Raw genomic sequence first — 13,582 nt, forward strand, 5'->3', positions numbered from 1 at the left:
ATTAAAAAATTAAGTTACACAAACACACAAAATATTAAGTTATAAAAAACTTAACTGCAAAGACCGTAAAAATACGAAAAGAATTTAAATGCACAATATCGTAGTTGTAGGGTTATATAGCCTATAGGCTATGAAGTCCTAAAGTTCCACAAAACTTGCTTGGATTCGTCCACTTGAATCTTCAAGCACAGATCGATTGTCTTTAATTTTTTTTTTTCTTGCCAATGAATGTCAATATTGTCTTTCTTGATAACCTACAAAGAAACGCCTTTAATTTTTAGCTTGAAATTCTTCAGTACCAACTGAGAAGAAACTTCTTTAATTTTTTTTTGTGCTTCCGAAACTGACAACAACACGACTTTACTTTTTATGTGCTTTAAGTTCTTTTTGGCCTACCAACTGACAAACCACGTCTTTATTTTTTATGGTCACAACGGTAAACCATAATCTCTTCGTGGGAAAATTGTAACATAAGATTCCCGGAACCGTTCGTCTGTATGCAATGACCGAAAAGAAACACTCTTATGAAACGTCTATTCAAGAATTGTATTTCTGTAAAAAATACCCCACTGGCCGTCGAAACTGAAGTGCAACGCGATACACCACTAAACTTGTCACTACAAAACAAATTACTTGGATAAAGACGGAGATTTCGTCCAGCTGGCAAGCACTAAGCAAAACAGTTAAATATGCGACCAACTCTCAAGGAACAATTTTAAGAATGACGACTGACGAGAATACATTGCAATATCTCAAACGCACGTAGGCAGTTACTGTGTCGTAATAATGATAACCAATGATAAGCTATTCAAGCAGCTGTTCAAGTTTAGCTCACACCTGTTCATGTAATTAAAGATTTAACGATGATGTAATCTTTGCTATTTTCTAGCAACAGTCCATGACGTAAGACGTCAAGGTTTAGTAGACAACGGTTCTATATGTGACGTTTGATATGAAAATTGTCCGTAACAAATGCATTGGGCAAAAGCTTCGTTGGTGGGCTGTCTTCGAACAACGATTGCTCACATATTAAATAAGATATAAAAATGAAAGTTATTACTTCAATACACATCAGTAAAATGTTCTTTTAATTGGATTTGATTTAGATTGTTTATCAGTGGCAGTCGGCAGCAGTGGCCGAGTGGTTAGCGCGTTGGGCTCGCAGTCGAGAGCCTGCATGTTCGACTCCAGCCACCCGCACTTGCTGTTGTTTATCTGGGCAAGAAACTTAACGACAATTGCCTCTACCCAGTGATCGATTTCGAGTAATGGGTAGTACCAAATTTAAGTCATAACTAGAGTAGACAACCGGAAACAGACATTGCAATCGGCTGCAGCGTGGGTTAGGTGTACGTCGAAAGGCGTACACCGATGCATAGCGCTCAAGTCCGCTTTCCTGCAATGCAGGATATAGACAACAAAACAAACAAACAAGTTTATCATTGCAATTAAACTTTTGATAGTGGTTTGAATTTGGTCAATTTTAGGTGGCCACCAGATGCAGCTAGTAGTATTTTGGGACTTAGTATTAACTTAGTTGGTTAGATTTATGCTTGTGCTTTCCAACGATAGCAAATTTGTTGAAATTGATCAACAAATCAATAAATGAGAGACAATTTCCTTCCGGTGTGTTTCAATGCATTTCCACCCCGCACTTCCTCCTTCATAATAGTCCATTCCAATGTTGGTGACGTTTACGACGTCTTCATTTTGTCCGGTTGACCAGGCTTGTCAGGTTGGCTTGTTTGGGGCCAACTTTCAGAAATCTGGCTTTTTTTTAAGCTGTTTGGCACCCAAATTTTTGGTTGGCCCGTTGGCTCCTTTTGAGCAGGCTGAGAACTATTTCCTAGGTTTTTCTGTAAAGCTTCAGCAATATGGAAATTAAAACGTATTGTTTTGGCAACTCTTGACTTTCTGATTTTTCATCCTGTTTTCAATTCACACGCGGCTCTGACCGAGTCTGACATCAGCATGACCTTTTTCTAGTGAGTTGAAGGATTGCCAGGTTGGCCTTTTTGGGGCCAATTTCAGAAATTAGCAGGGTTGTCGGTATTTTACCCGACCCAAAAAAACCCGGGTGGGTTTTTTCAAAAAAACCCAGAGCATCATATTTGTCCAGTTTTTACTAGAAAATTGAAAAAATGAACAAAAACACTACAAGGCACTTACAACAAACTTTAAATTAGGACTTAAGGATGTGATTGTGAAGTAACTTTCCAAGAATAAACTGAAAACGCAGTGGATATTGTACAGTACACAAAAATCAAATAATACCCCTTTGTGTATACTACACTAAAACTCATTTATGCAAGAAGGCCTTATAGTTAAACTGGTGAAAGTACTACTCTACAGTAGTCTGTATATATGATGTGAAATGCAATTTAGGAGGCTATTTACCAATTACAGATTCTGCGAAGCAGGACATTAAGGCGCGAACAAAACGGCGCGAGACAAAACAGCGTAGAGACAAAATGGCGCAGAGGCAAAACGGCGCAGACATAACGGCGCCAAAGTCAACACAACAAGTTCAATTTATAGAACGATAATACTCTGCAACCATAACGAAAGTTTATGTGTGAATAAGGAATTTTGGAGCTGGTATACAAGTCCCCCCCCACCACCCCTGGCAATTCATGACAAAGAGGAATTGACCAAAACATGTTAACAAAATGAGGAAAAGGTTCTAAGCTTGTTACGTTGACTTTGGCGCCGTTTTGTCTGCGCCGTTTTGTTCACGCCTTAATGTCGTGGACCGCAGATTCTGGATTCTAACGCTTGGCTGTTTCAGAGCATTTGCCTAAATGGCCACTGGCCACGCAATCGCTCAATTGCTCATCCATTACTATATATAATATGTTTATAAATGATAAAAAATATTTAAACATGATGGCATAAATGCTCCTTGCCTTGGGTCCCACGAATTACCCATAAGCCCCATAAGTACCCATAAGTACCCATAAGCACCATAAGTCGCGTCGAATTACCCATAAGCCCCATAAGTCGCGTCGAATTACCCATAAGCCCCATAAGTCGCGTCGAATTACCCATAAGCCCCATAAGTAGCGTCGAATTACCCATAAGCCCCATAAGTGGTGTCGAATTACCCATAAGCCCAATAAGTGGCGTCGAATTACCCATAAGCCCCGTAAGTCGCGTCGAATTACCCATAAGCCCCATAAATCGCGTCGAATTACCCATAGGCACCATAAGTAGCATTGAATTACATAGAAGTAACGTCGAATTACCCATAAGCCTGTATAGTGTAGAGTGTAGTCTATAGCCGTCTAGAAGCCTAGCAGTCGTCTGCATAGCCGAGTGGTGAGGAGCACGGGCTGGACGTTCCAAAATATAGTTCGACACCGCTCAAGAGCAGGACACTTGAAGGCATGCCTAAAGGTGGACACGAAGATTGGCTTCGTTGCCTTCCCGTCCGCTTATGTGTAATCTGCAGTTTGCTGCAGCAGATGGAGTGTTTTGTCCGATAAAACACCTTAACATTGGACAATTTTCCCTATGAACCAGGTGACTGCAGCATAGCAATCGTTCTCGCACTCAGCCAAAGACTTAATTCTTGCTTTGAACTTGATAATAAAGAAAAAAAAGAATAATGGCAAGGGTGGGAATCAAACCCGTGTCACCAAATTCAATAGCCTTTGCCTTAACCACTCAGCCACGCAAGAGCTCGTAAGATTTTCGCTTAATTTGTTTATATGGGTAATGTTTCGAAAACGCTCACAATATTATAATAATAATAATTTATTTGCATCAGACAAAGCTGTCCATATCCAAAACAAAACAACAAAATAATACACAAACTGCAAATGCACAAATAACGAACAACAATATTATCAGTTAATTTGTTTTTATTTCTGACCATCACAACGAAAAAACAATACACGACAAACTTAGCACAGATCTATAAAAGGTAGAAGCGACAAAACGCGGACGTTATAACGTGCACAATACCAAAGCCTGCAGATTACATATACGCTGACATGAGGCGTAAGTAATTCCACGTTGCTTATGGGTAATTCGACGCGACGTATGGGGCATTTGGGTAATTCGACGCGACTTATGGAGCTTATGGGTAATTCGACTCGCGTCGAATTACCCATAAGTCGCGTCGAATTACCCATAAGCAACGTGGAATTACTTACGCTTTCATGTCAGCGTATATGTAATCTGCAAGTCGCTGTTGCGACTTGCGATCGTGTCACTTGTTTGTTTGTTTGTTTGTTTGTCTTAAACTGATTGTCCTGCTTTGGTATCATGCACGTTATAACGTCCGCGTTTTGTCGCTTCTACCTTTTATAGACCTATGAACCAGGTGACTGCAGCATAGCAATCGTTCTCGCACTCAGCTAGAGACTTAATTCTTGCTTTGAACTTGATAATTAAAGAAAAAAAGAATAATGGCAAGGGTGGGAATCAAACCCGTGTCACCAAATTCAATAGCCTTTGCCTTAATCACTCAGCCACGCAAGAGCTCGTGAAATCTTCGCTTAATTTGGTTTATATGGGTAATGTATCGAGAACGTTCACAATATTATCAGTTTAGTTTGTTTTTATTTCTGACCATCACAACGAAAAAACAATATACGACAAACTTAACAGAGGTCTATAAAGGTAGAAGCGACAAAACGCGGACGTTATAACGTGCATGATACCAAAGCAGGACAATCAGTTTAAGTGACACGATCGCAAGTTGCAACAGCGACTTGCAGATTGCATATACGCTGACATGAAAGCGTAAGTAATTCCACGTTGCTTATGGGTAATTCGACGCGAGTCGAATTACCCATAAGCCCCATAAGTCGCGTCGAATTACCCATAAGCCCCGTAAGTCGCGTCGAATTACCCAAATGCCCCATAAGTCGCGTCGAATTACCCATAAGCAACGTGGAATTACTTACGCCTCATGTCAGCGTATATGTTATCTGCAGGCTTTGGTATTGTGCACGTTATAACGTCCGCGTTTTGTCGCTTCTACCTTTTATAGATCTGTGCTAAGTTTGTCGTGTATTGTTTTTTCGTTGTGATGGTCAGAAATAAAAACAAACTAAACTGATAATATTGTGAGCGTTCTCGAAACATTACCCATATAAACAAATTAAGCGAAGATTTCACGAGCTCTTGCGTGGCTGAGTGGTTAAGGCAAAGGCTATTGAATTTGGTGACACGGGTTTGATTCCCACCCTTGCCATTATTCTTTTTTTCTTTAATTATCAAGTTTAAAGCAAGAATTAAGTCTTTGGCTGAGTGCGAGAACGATTGCTATGCTGCAGTCACCTGGTTCATAGGGAAAATTGTCCAATGTTAAGGTGTTTTATCGGACAAAACACTCCATCTGCTGCAGCAAACTGCAGATTACACATAAGCGGACGGGAAGGCAACGAAGCCAATCTTTGTGTCCACCTTTAGGCATGCCTTCAAGTGTCCTGATCTTGAACGGTGTAGAACTATATTTTGGAACGTCCAGCCAGTGCTCCTCACCACTCGGCTATGCAACCGACTACTAGGCTTCTAGACGGCTATAGACTACACTCTACACTATACAGGCTTATGGGTAATTCGACGTTACTTCTATGTAATTCAATGCTACTTATGGTGCCTATGGGTAATTCGACGCGACTTATGGGGCTTATGGGTAATTCGACGCGACTTACGGGGCTTATGGGTAATTCGACGCCACTTATTGGGCTTATGGGTAATTCGACGTGACTTATGGGGCGTATGGGTAATTCGACGCGACTTATGGGTACTTATGGGTAATTCGACGCGACTTATGGGGCTTATGGGTACTTATGGTGCTTATGGGTACTTATGGGTAATTCGTGGGACCGCCTTGCCTTCAAATCTAAAGCAAATGATGCAATAATGTCATTTCTACCACGGTAGCATCAACTTGGTATAGAAATCAGTGGATATGCAACATCCAACTTGATCTTGAAATTAATGGATGATGCAACATTCAAGCAACAACAGCCTTAGTGCATTATTTTATTGAGTTATGCAAGCATTGTACTGTGAGTGAAAGGCACTTCATTCGTAAAAAGTAGTTTTGAGGTGAAATAAGCATGAATCTACCTTTTTTTGCATCTTTTTTAAAAAAACCCAATAAAACCCAAAAAAACCCAGGTTTTTTTAAAAAAACCCGGGCGGGTTGGGCTTTTTTTAAAAAACCCGGGTTTTTCTCAACCCTGGAAATTAGGCCTTTTGAAAGCCAGTTAGCTCTCCAATTTTGGGTTGGCTTATTGGCCCTTTTTGAAAACCAGTGGGTTCCTTAAATTTTAATTTAGCCCTTTAGTTTTTTTTGGACCTTGTTTGGCGTTTTCAAAGTGTTATTATTATTGTGTTTGTTGGACTTGATCCAGGAAGACTAGGATGCCAAAGAAGTAGAAAGCAGGATATGAGAGCATTAGGAAATACAATAGTACGGTAATTGGGGAAAAACTTACCACAGACCTTGTGTATGCTGTGAACTCGAATGGGAGGATGATGGTGAATTGAATGAGGAAATGTTTATTTAACTGTTAGATAACTTGCTCGGTGGAATTTATTGGGATCACATTCTCTGCATGCCTTTTTGTAAATTGTTTATTTGTTAATGTTGTGTCTCTCCAGAAGCATGATCTTACATGCTGTATGGTACGGTACCGTAGCCTATGTTATGTTTCAGTACTGCAATGTCTGTGCTACTTCTGGAAATAACGTTAAACTGGCTGATTGATTCCTATTTCAAACAATATTGTTTGTCGATTTCCCTTATTTTTGTGTACACAGTAACTATTTACTAAGGTATTACTTTAATTATTTTGTTTACAGGTGAAATATGTGGCTATATTGCTAAGAATGTGTTGCTAATTAAGTGAAATTGCTTCTTAGTACTTGAAAATTGAGTTGGCCCTATTTTTGGCCCCTTGTTTTAGAAGTTGGCTCTTGTTTGGCCCTTTTTGAACGTGCAGTTGGCCCCTTGCCAAATTTACATCTGGTAACCCTGCGGTTGACCAACAGGGCGTCCTGTGAAAGAGCACCAAAAAAAGTACCGTAGTTTATGTACGAATCAAATTCTGGTTACATTTAGCAGGCTTAGCATCCATCAACTCATCACCATAGAGCATGATTTTTCACATGAATCCATATCACATAATAGTCAAACAAATGAGGCAACATTTTTTTGGCTATTTTTACCTGATAAAACCCATTTTTGCCTTTAAAAAACGTTTTTGACCTTGAAGACTCCGGCGGCCGGGTTTTATTAAAAAAATCCGGGTTTTTTTACAACCTTGTTTATGTGTGATGTGGTTAAGCAATTCTGACCTTTAAGTTGATATTGCTACAACACTACTCCAAGTTATTTTTGTGTTTTGCAGAATTATGTAATTTTGAATATAATATAGATTTTGTGAATTTTGCGTTTATGTTTGTGAGAACACTGAGTGCCTGGCAAGTGGCAACGAGCATTTCCTCATCCAAAAAACTCCATTCCTCAAACTTTAATAAAAAATAATTTCACTGATTTGTTGAAACAAGCCAGACTGTCTATCAAGTCAGCTGTCAGACAAGTTTGTTGCTTGGATAACTAATCTTGTTATGCTTAAATTAAATAAGTGAAAGTCAACTAAAAAACATACCGTAGGTAGGTCATAAGTAATGCGACCTTTATAGACAGGCCATGCCAATGTGTGAGCTTCAAGTTTGCCTGGAGGTTGATCTGCTGAGTCAGAATAGATAGTTTCAGTTGTAGTCTAGTTAATAAATTTTGTCTGTATATTTTGTGTGATTTTGGGCTCTTGTGCAAAGCTATTTACAATTCTACAGTCATCAGATAAATGTTGCAACTATTGTTAGAAATGAAATAACTAATGAAATGATAGAGTTTTGGTAAAGAGTATGTCTGGTTGAAGGCAGGGATATCTATAACTACGGGATTGGAAACTCTGTGGAACTGAAAGCACTTTCATACACCAGTAGGGTCACTGTTCTTTGCGTCGCTGCGATAAAGGTTTATATAAGTTGACCTTAAAAATAGCAAGTGGTAGTAGGCCTAAACAGACAAGGAAAAGTGTAACAATCAATGCACCCGCCGTAAACTGTAAAGCAGGCTATAGTGTAGCGATCCATTATTTCAACATATAAGTTCACAATAGTATACACTTGCCTTGTTTGTTTAATGTGTTTAATTGCATTTGTGCAATCCTGTCGTATTTCGTTTGTTGCTAAATAATTTCAAAACCGAGTTTTAGTTCTTGTTCTTAATCTTATGACATCTTAAACGTATTGATTTCCTACTGGGTTGGTCTGTGAATAAGTTTATCATAAATGCCTACGACAACACATTTCATTGATTGTTGAACACTCCTCATTTACTTCTGAGTACGCAAAATGCTAAAAAACAACAGGGAGGATTCTTTGCATTCATTTATTTTTTGGATTTGTGGTTTTAAACTTTTATACATCAAATAAGTTTTGATGTGAGTGTATATTTTATATTGCTATTGTGAAATTGAATTTTATACATTCTTTAGTTGATACAACCAGTGTTTTATTTGAATAATTCTTCTGTAGTCATAGTAGGCTAATATGTTGACCCTACTGATGTATACTATACATCATACATTGTATAGCACTGAAAAGAGTTTCCAAATTCTAATTCCGTAGTTATAGATATCCCTGGTTGAAGGTCTGAGTAATAGTATCAAACCAAGATTTTGGCCCTGCAAATAAAACACAATAAACACAATTTAAACAGACAATTGTATGCTTGGGGCTCGCCTTTTTTGCTCTGTGTATTTTAAATTAGTTTTTCACATTTTGCTTATTTATACATACTACATCATGTGATATGTGTAACATTGTTTATTGTTTAGATCTTTGAGATTCTCACGTTTATTGTTGAGAGTTAAGCTAGCCAGAAGCACCATGCAGTTTCAATTTTTTTTTGTGTTGATAAATTTAATATTTAATCATTGTATTTTGTTTAGATAGATAAATTAAATGTATGTACCGTATGGTATAGCCTATATATTATTTTTGAAGAAGACATCATGTGATGTCGAAAACGTTCAAAATTTGTTTCAATAAAGTTTTTTTTTTTGTAAATGTAATAAACTTAAGTATGGTACGTGTTAAATCTGATTAAGTTACTTGACTTTGTAAGCTTATGGTTCAATTGGGTCTGCTACTATTCGGCGAGTCCGATTCGGCTAGTCCGATTCGGCGAGTTCCCTATTCGGCGAGAGCCTTTTTCGGCGAGTGCCCTATTCGGCGAGTTTTTGAAATTTTTTAAATAAAATTATCAGGCACCGTAGCCTAATTATAATTGCCGTTTTTACATCGTTTTAACGTCGCTAAACCTTGAAATCGTGCAGAAAGGAATAAAAATTAAATGTTTGAACTATTAAATCAAAATTCGTCATGTCAGTTCAGTTGTTTTTATTTCTGACCATCATATCAAAAACAATACACGTCAACATAGCAAAGGTAGAAGCGACAAAACGCGAACGTTAAAACGTGCTTGAATTTGTCATGTCAGTAGAGTTGTTTTTTATTTTTGATCATAATATCAAAAACAATATACGTCAACATAGCAAAGGTGTAGAAAAAGGTAGAAGCGACACAACGTGAAGGGAAAATAAAAAAAAAGAAAATGTTACCAACAAAGTAAATAAATCATGTTTATGTCTATAAGTTAGTACTTTTGAATAGTTAAAATGATTAGATTGGATCAACAAATGTGTGGACAGCTTAGCTTGGATTGAAAGGAAATTATCGAGTACCGTAGCCTAGTTATCCCGACCAGCAAAAATTTGTTCCAAGAACCCAGTTAGCCTAACAGTTCATTTCTACATTGTAGTAACAGAATGAAAAGGTCAAATAGCTAACCAAATGTGTGGCCTATCGTTTTAACGTCGCTAAACGTTGAAATCGTGTAGAAAAGGGAGCTTTTGCTGGCTAGGATACGTTGAAACTGAGAAACATTCACAGAAGCCCTTCGATTTGTTCCAAGAACCCAGTTAGCCTAATGTTACTACAATGTAAAAATGAACTGTTAGGCTAACTGGGTTCTTGGAACAAATTTTTGCTGGTCGGGATAACTAGGCTACGGTACCCGATAATTTCGTTTCAATCCAAGCTGTAGGCCACACATTTGTTGATCCAAACTAATCAATCATTACATGATTTATTTATTTTGTTTGTTACATTTTCGTTTTTTTATTTTCCCTTCACGTTGTGTCGCTTCTACCTTTTTCTACACCTTTGTTATGTTGACGTATATTGTTTTTGATATTATGATCAGAAATAAAAAACAACTCTACTGACATGACGAATTCAAGCACGTTTTAACGTTCGCGTTTTGTCACTTCTACCTTTGCTATGTTGACGTGTATTGTTTTTGATATGATGGTCAGAAATAAAAACAACTGAACTGACATGACGAATTTTAATTTAATAGTTCAACCATTTTATTTTTATTCCTTTCTGCACGATTTCAAGGTTTAGCGACGTTAAAACGATGTAAAAACGGCAATTATAATTAGGCTACGGTGCCTGATAATTTTATTTAAAAAATTTCAAAAACTCGCCGAATAGGGCACTCGCCGAAAAAGGCTCTCGCCGAATAGGGAACTCGCCGAATCGGACTAGCCGAATCGGACTCGCCGAAACGGGCCATTCCGGGTTCAACTAATGAAACCTTGATACATTCAGCTACTAACAAGCTTCAAAGCAACCAGCAACTCACTGAGCACTAAGCTGCATGAATTTTCACAGGAATACACAATACATATTGCATGAATAATATGCTGATCAGTGATCACCTTAGTATCTTTAAACCAATAAAAACTGCAGTGAATATTTTTATCATATAATATGCTAAATACAATAGGCTATATTCACAAAGTATAGTAAATATATCCTCTACCAATAAAAAATTCCACAAACATTATATTAAGCTAGTTACATAATAAAACTGAGTTTTTTTATCACAAAGCCCAATTTTTCTCATAAAACTCAAAAATTATATTCTTAAAATGGCTTACTTTGCAATTGAAAGTTCCTTAGTCTTTCATAGCCCATAGGATTTTATATTTAGATGCATATACTAGCCTATATAATATGTAGTTCACTAACCTGATTTATCTAATTGTAGGCATTTGCTATCTGAAGTGATAAGTACTGCAATTCTTTGTGAAAATTTTGTTTTCTAAGTGAAGTGCAACAACTCTTAACTATGGCATCTCAAAAGATTCCAGCGTTGTCTCAGAAAGTGATGAGAGCGATTGTTGTTTCAAAATTTGGGGGGCCTGAAGTTTTAGAACTGCGTCGTGACGTACCTGTCCCTACCCCAACAGCTGGAGAATGTTTGATAAAAGTCGCAGCTGTTGGTGTCAATCCCGTGGACACGTACATCAGGTCTGGAAATTATAGCAGACTTCCTAAACTACCTTACATTCCCGGAAACGATGTTTGTGGAACTGTCATTTTTGTTGGTGCGGATGTCAAAGGTTTTAAAGAAGGAGACAGAGTTGCATCCTTCATGCATTGCAGAAGTGGCGGCTATGCTGAGTACTGTGCTGTACATTATGATTGGCTTGTTCTTTTACCACAAGAATTTGATTTTCGTAAAGGAGCTGCCGTGGGTGTGCCATTTTTCTCTGCTTTCAAGTCTCTATTTTTCAAAGCTAATGCAAAAGCAACTGACACTGTTTTAGTCCATGGAGCTAGTGGTGGAGTCGGCATTGCCTCATGTCAAGTTGCACTTTCAAGGGGAATGACCGTGTATGGAACAGCAGGATCAAAAGAGGGCATGGAATTGGTTGCTGCTCAAGGAGTAGAAGCTGTGTTTAATCACAAGGAAGAGGGTTACTCTGATAAAATAATGAAAGCGACTGAAAATCGAGGAGTGGATGTCATCATTGAAATGCTCTCCAATGTAAATTTGAATGATGACCTCAAACTTTTATCACAAAATGGCACTATTGTTGTTGTTGGGTGTAGGGGACCGATAGAAATTAACCCTCGTCAACTGATGTCTAAGGAGTCAAAGATTGTTGGCATGGCTCTTTATAGTACAATAAAGGAGGAGTTTGCACAGATGAATCGAATGATTCGCGCTGGCATCAATACAGGATGGGTAGATCCTTTTGTGGGAGCCGAGTATTCTTTAAACAACTCTGTTCAAGCTCACATAGACATCATAGTTAAACCTGGTTCGAAAGGAAAAATAGTTTTAATTGTTTGATTTTATACAAACTACTGCTTTATGTTGATCTGTTTCATGCAATTTTTTTTTATGTAAAATTCAATTTTTAACTTTGCATATGCTGTGGAACTCCGCTTGGCGACCACCTCGTTTTATCGCGTCCCGAAATATTTTTCTCATTCAACAACGCAGTGGTCCGAAACTGCAAATTCAACATTGCCAAAGCACAATACGTGCGCAAATATTTACGCTGCTCGCGCAATTAAATATCAGTTGAGCGCCCGCACATACGCAAACGTGAATGCAAATGCACAATTAATGACAGGTGTGAAGTAGGCTACAGAATACTGTTGGTGATATCTTGCGATTTACCCAAAAGTTAATCTTTTTTTTTTGAGTCTGCTATTTTCTTATTTTTGTTTTCAAAATAATTGTAGGTGAACTTTGGTGAAGAGTCCACTTTGTTGTACTAGGCTACAGACAAATGTCTTTGGTATGAAAGTTATGAAACAGTTAAAGTAACTTTCAATGATTCGCTGCACTCGAGGTGAAAGATCGTTGGTATGCCATGGGGTGCCGCAAAACATTTTTCTTTTTAGTTGGTTGCCGTAAGCTTAAAAAGGTTAAAAATCACTGGGCTACAAAGTACACGCTCATCGACCACTAGTTTCCAAACTATGCGACGCCCTGGTGCGTTGTACAGGCATCGTGCAACAATTTGGTAGCCCAATTGATCTAAGGATTCTAAGCAATACTTAGGCCTAAATGTATTACTAAAACTTAAATGTAATTTTAATGCAGTGCAATTTTGTAACTGACGCAGTGACGTTAAATAAATACTAAAATTGTTGTGAGAAGTTTTGTTACTTTAATGCATTTACTAATTTAAATACCGCAATCGCACTACCAGCTCTTTTTCATATTAGGGAACGTTCAAATATTACGTAACGCTTTTTTTCCGAATTTTTGACCCCCCCCCTCCCCCATGTAACGCCAACGTAACGCTTTTTTCAATCCCCCCCCTCCCCCATGTAACGCTTTTTCACTACAAATTCAGCACAAAAAACTACCATTCCGTACTCGAAAGCGTTACGTAACGTTTTGCTTGAACCCCCTCCCCCCCGATGTGACGCTAACGTAACGCTTTGCATAAACCCCCCCCCTCCCCCTCGAAGGCGTTACGTAATATTTGAACGTTCCCTTACATCACAAGAAAAAAAGAAGAGCACAGCTACAAAATGTGTGTTTTTTGTTTTTTTTATTGCTCGTTAACGTAGTTTTTAGTTGAATATTTTTCAAAGCTGATCTACCAAGTAGAACCGCATTATTTCAAAATTGATTTGAAAAGGCCTGTCATATCTCCATTGAAGTGTCCGC

At 38.1% G+C, this 13,582-nt stretch overlaps 1 protein-coding gene across 1 annotated transcript; it reads left to right on the forward strand.

Moving 5' to 3' along the window:
- Window positions 1-11,157: 11,157 nt before the first annotated feature.
- Window positions 11,158-13,339, forward strand: LOC145766476 (zeta-crystallin-like). The gene has a single exon (XM_082578197.1). It carries the CDS (start codon window positions 11,234-11,236, stop codon window positions 12,242-12,244), a length of 1,011 nt encoding a protein of 336 aa, XP_082434323.1. The 5' UTR covers window positions 11,158-11,233; the 3' UTR covers window positions 12,245-13,339.
- Window positions 13,340-13,582: the final 243 nt, after the last annotated feature.

The sequence above is a fragment of the Aplidium turbinatum genome, chromosome 3 (assembly GCF_918807975.1).
Source record: "Aplidium turbinatum chromosome 3, kaAplTurb1.1, whole genome shotgun sequence".
Lineage (NCBI taxonomy): Eukaryota > Metazoa > Chordata > Ascidiacea > Aplousobranchia > Polyclinidae > Aplidium > Aplidium turbinatum.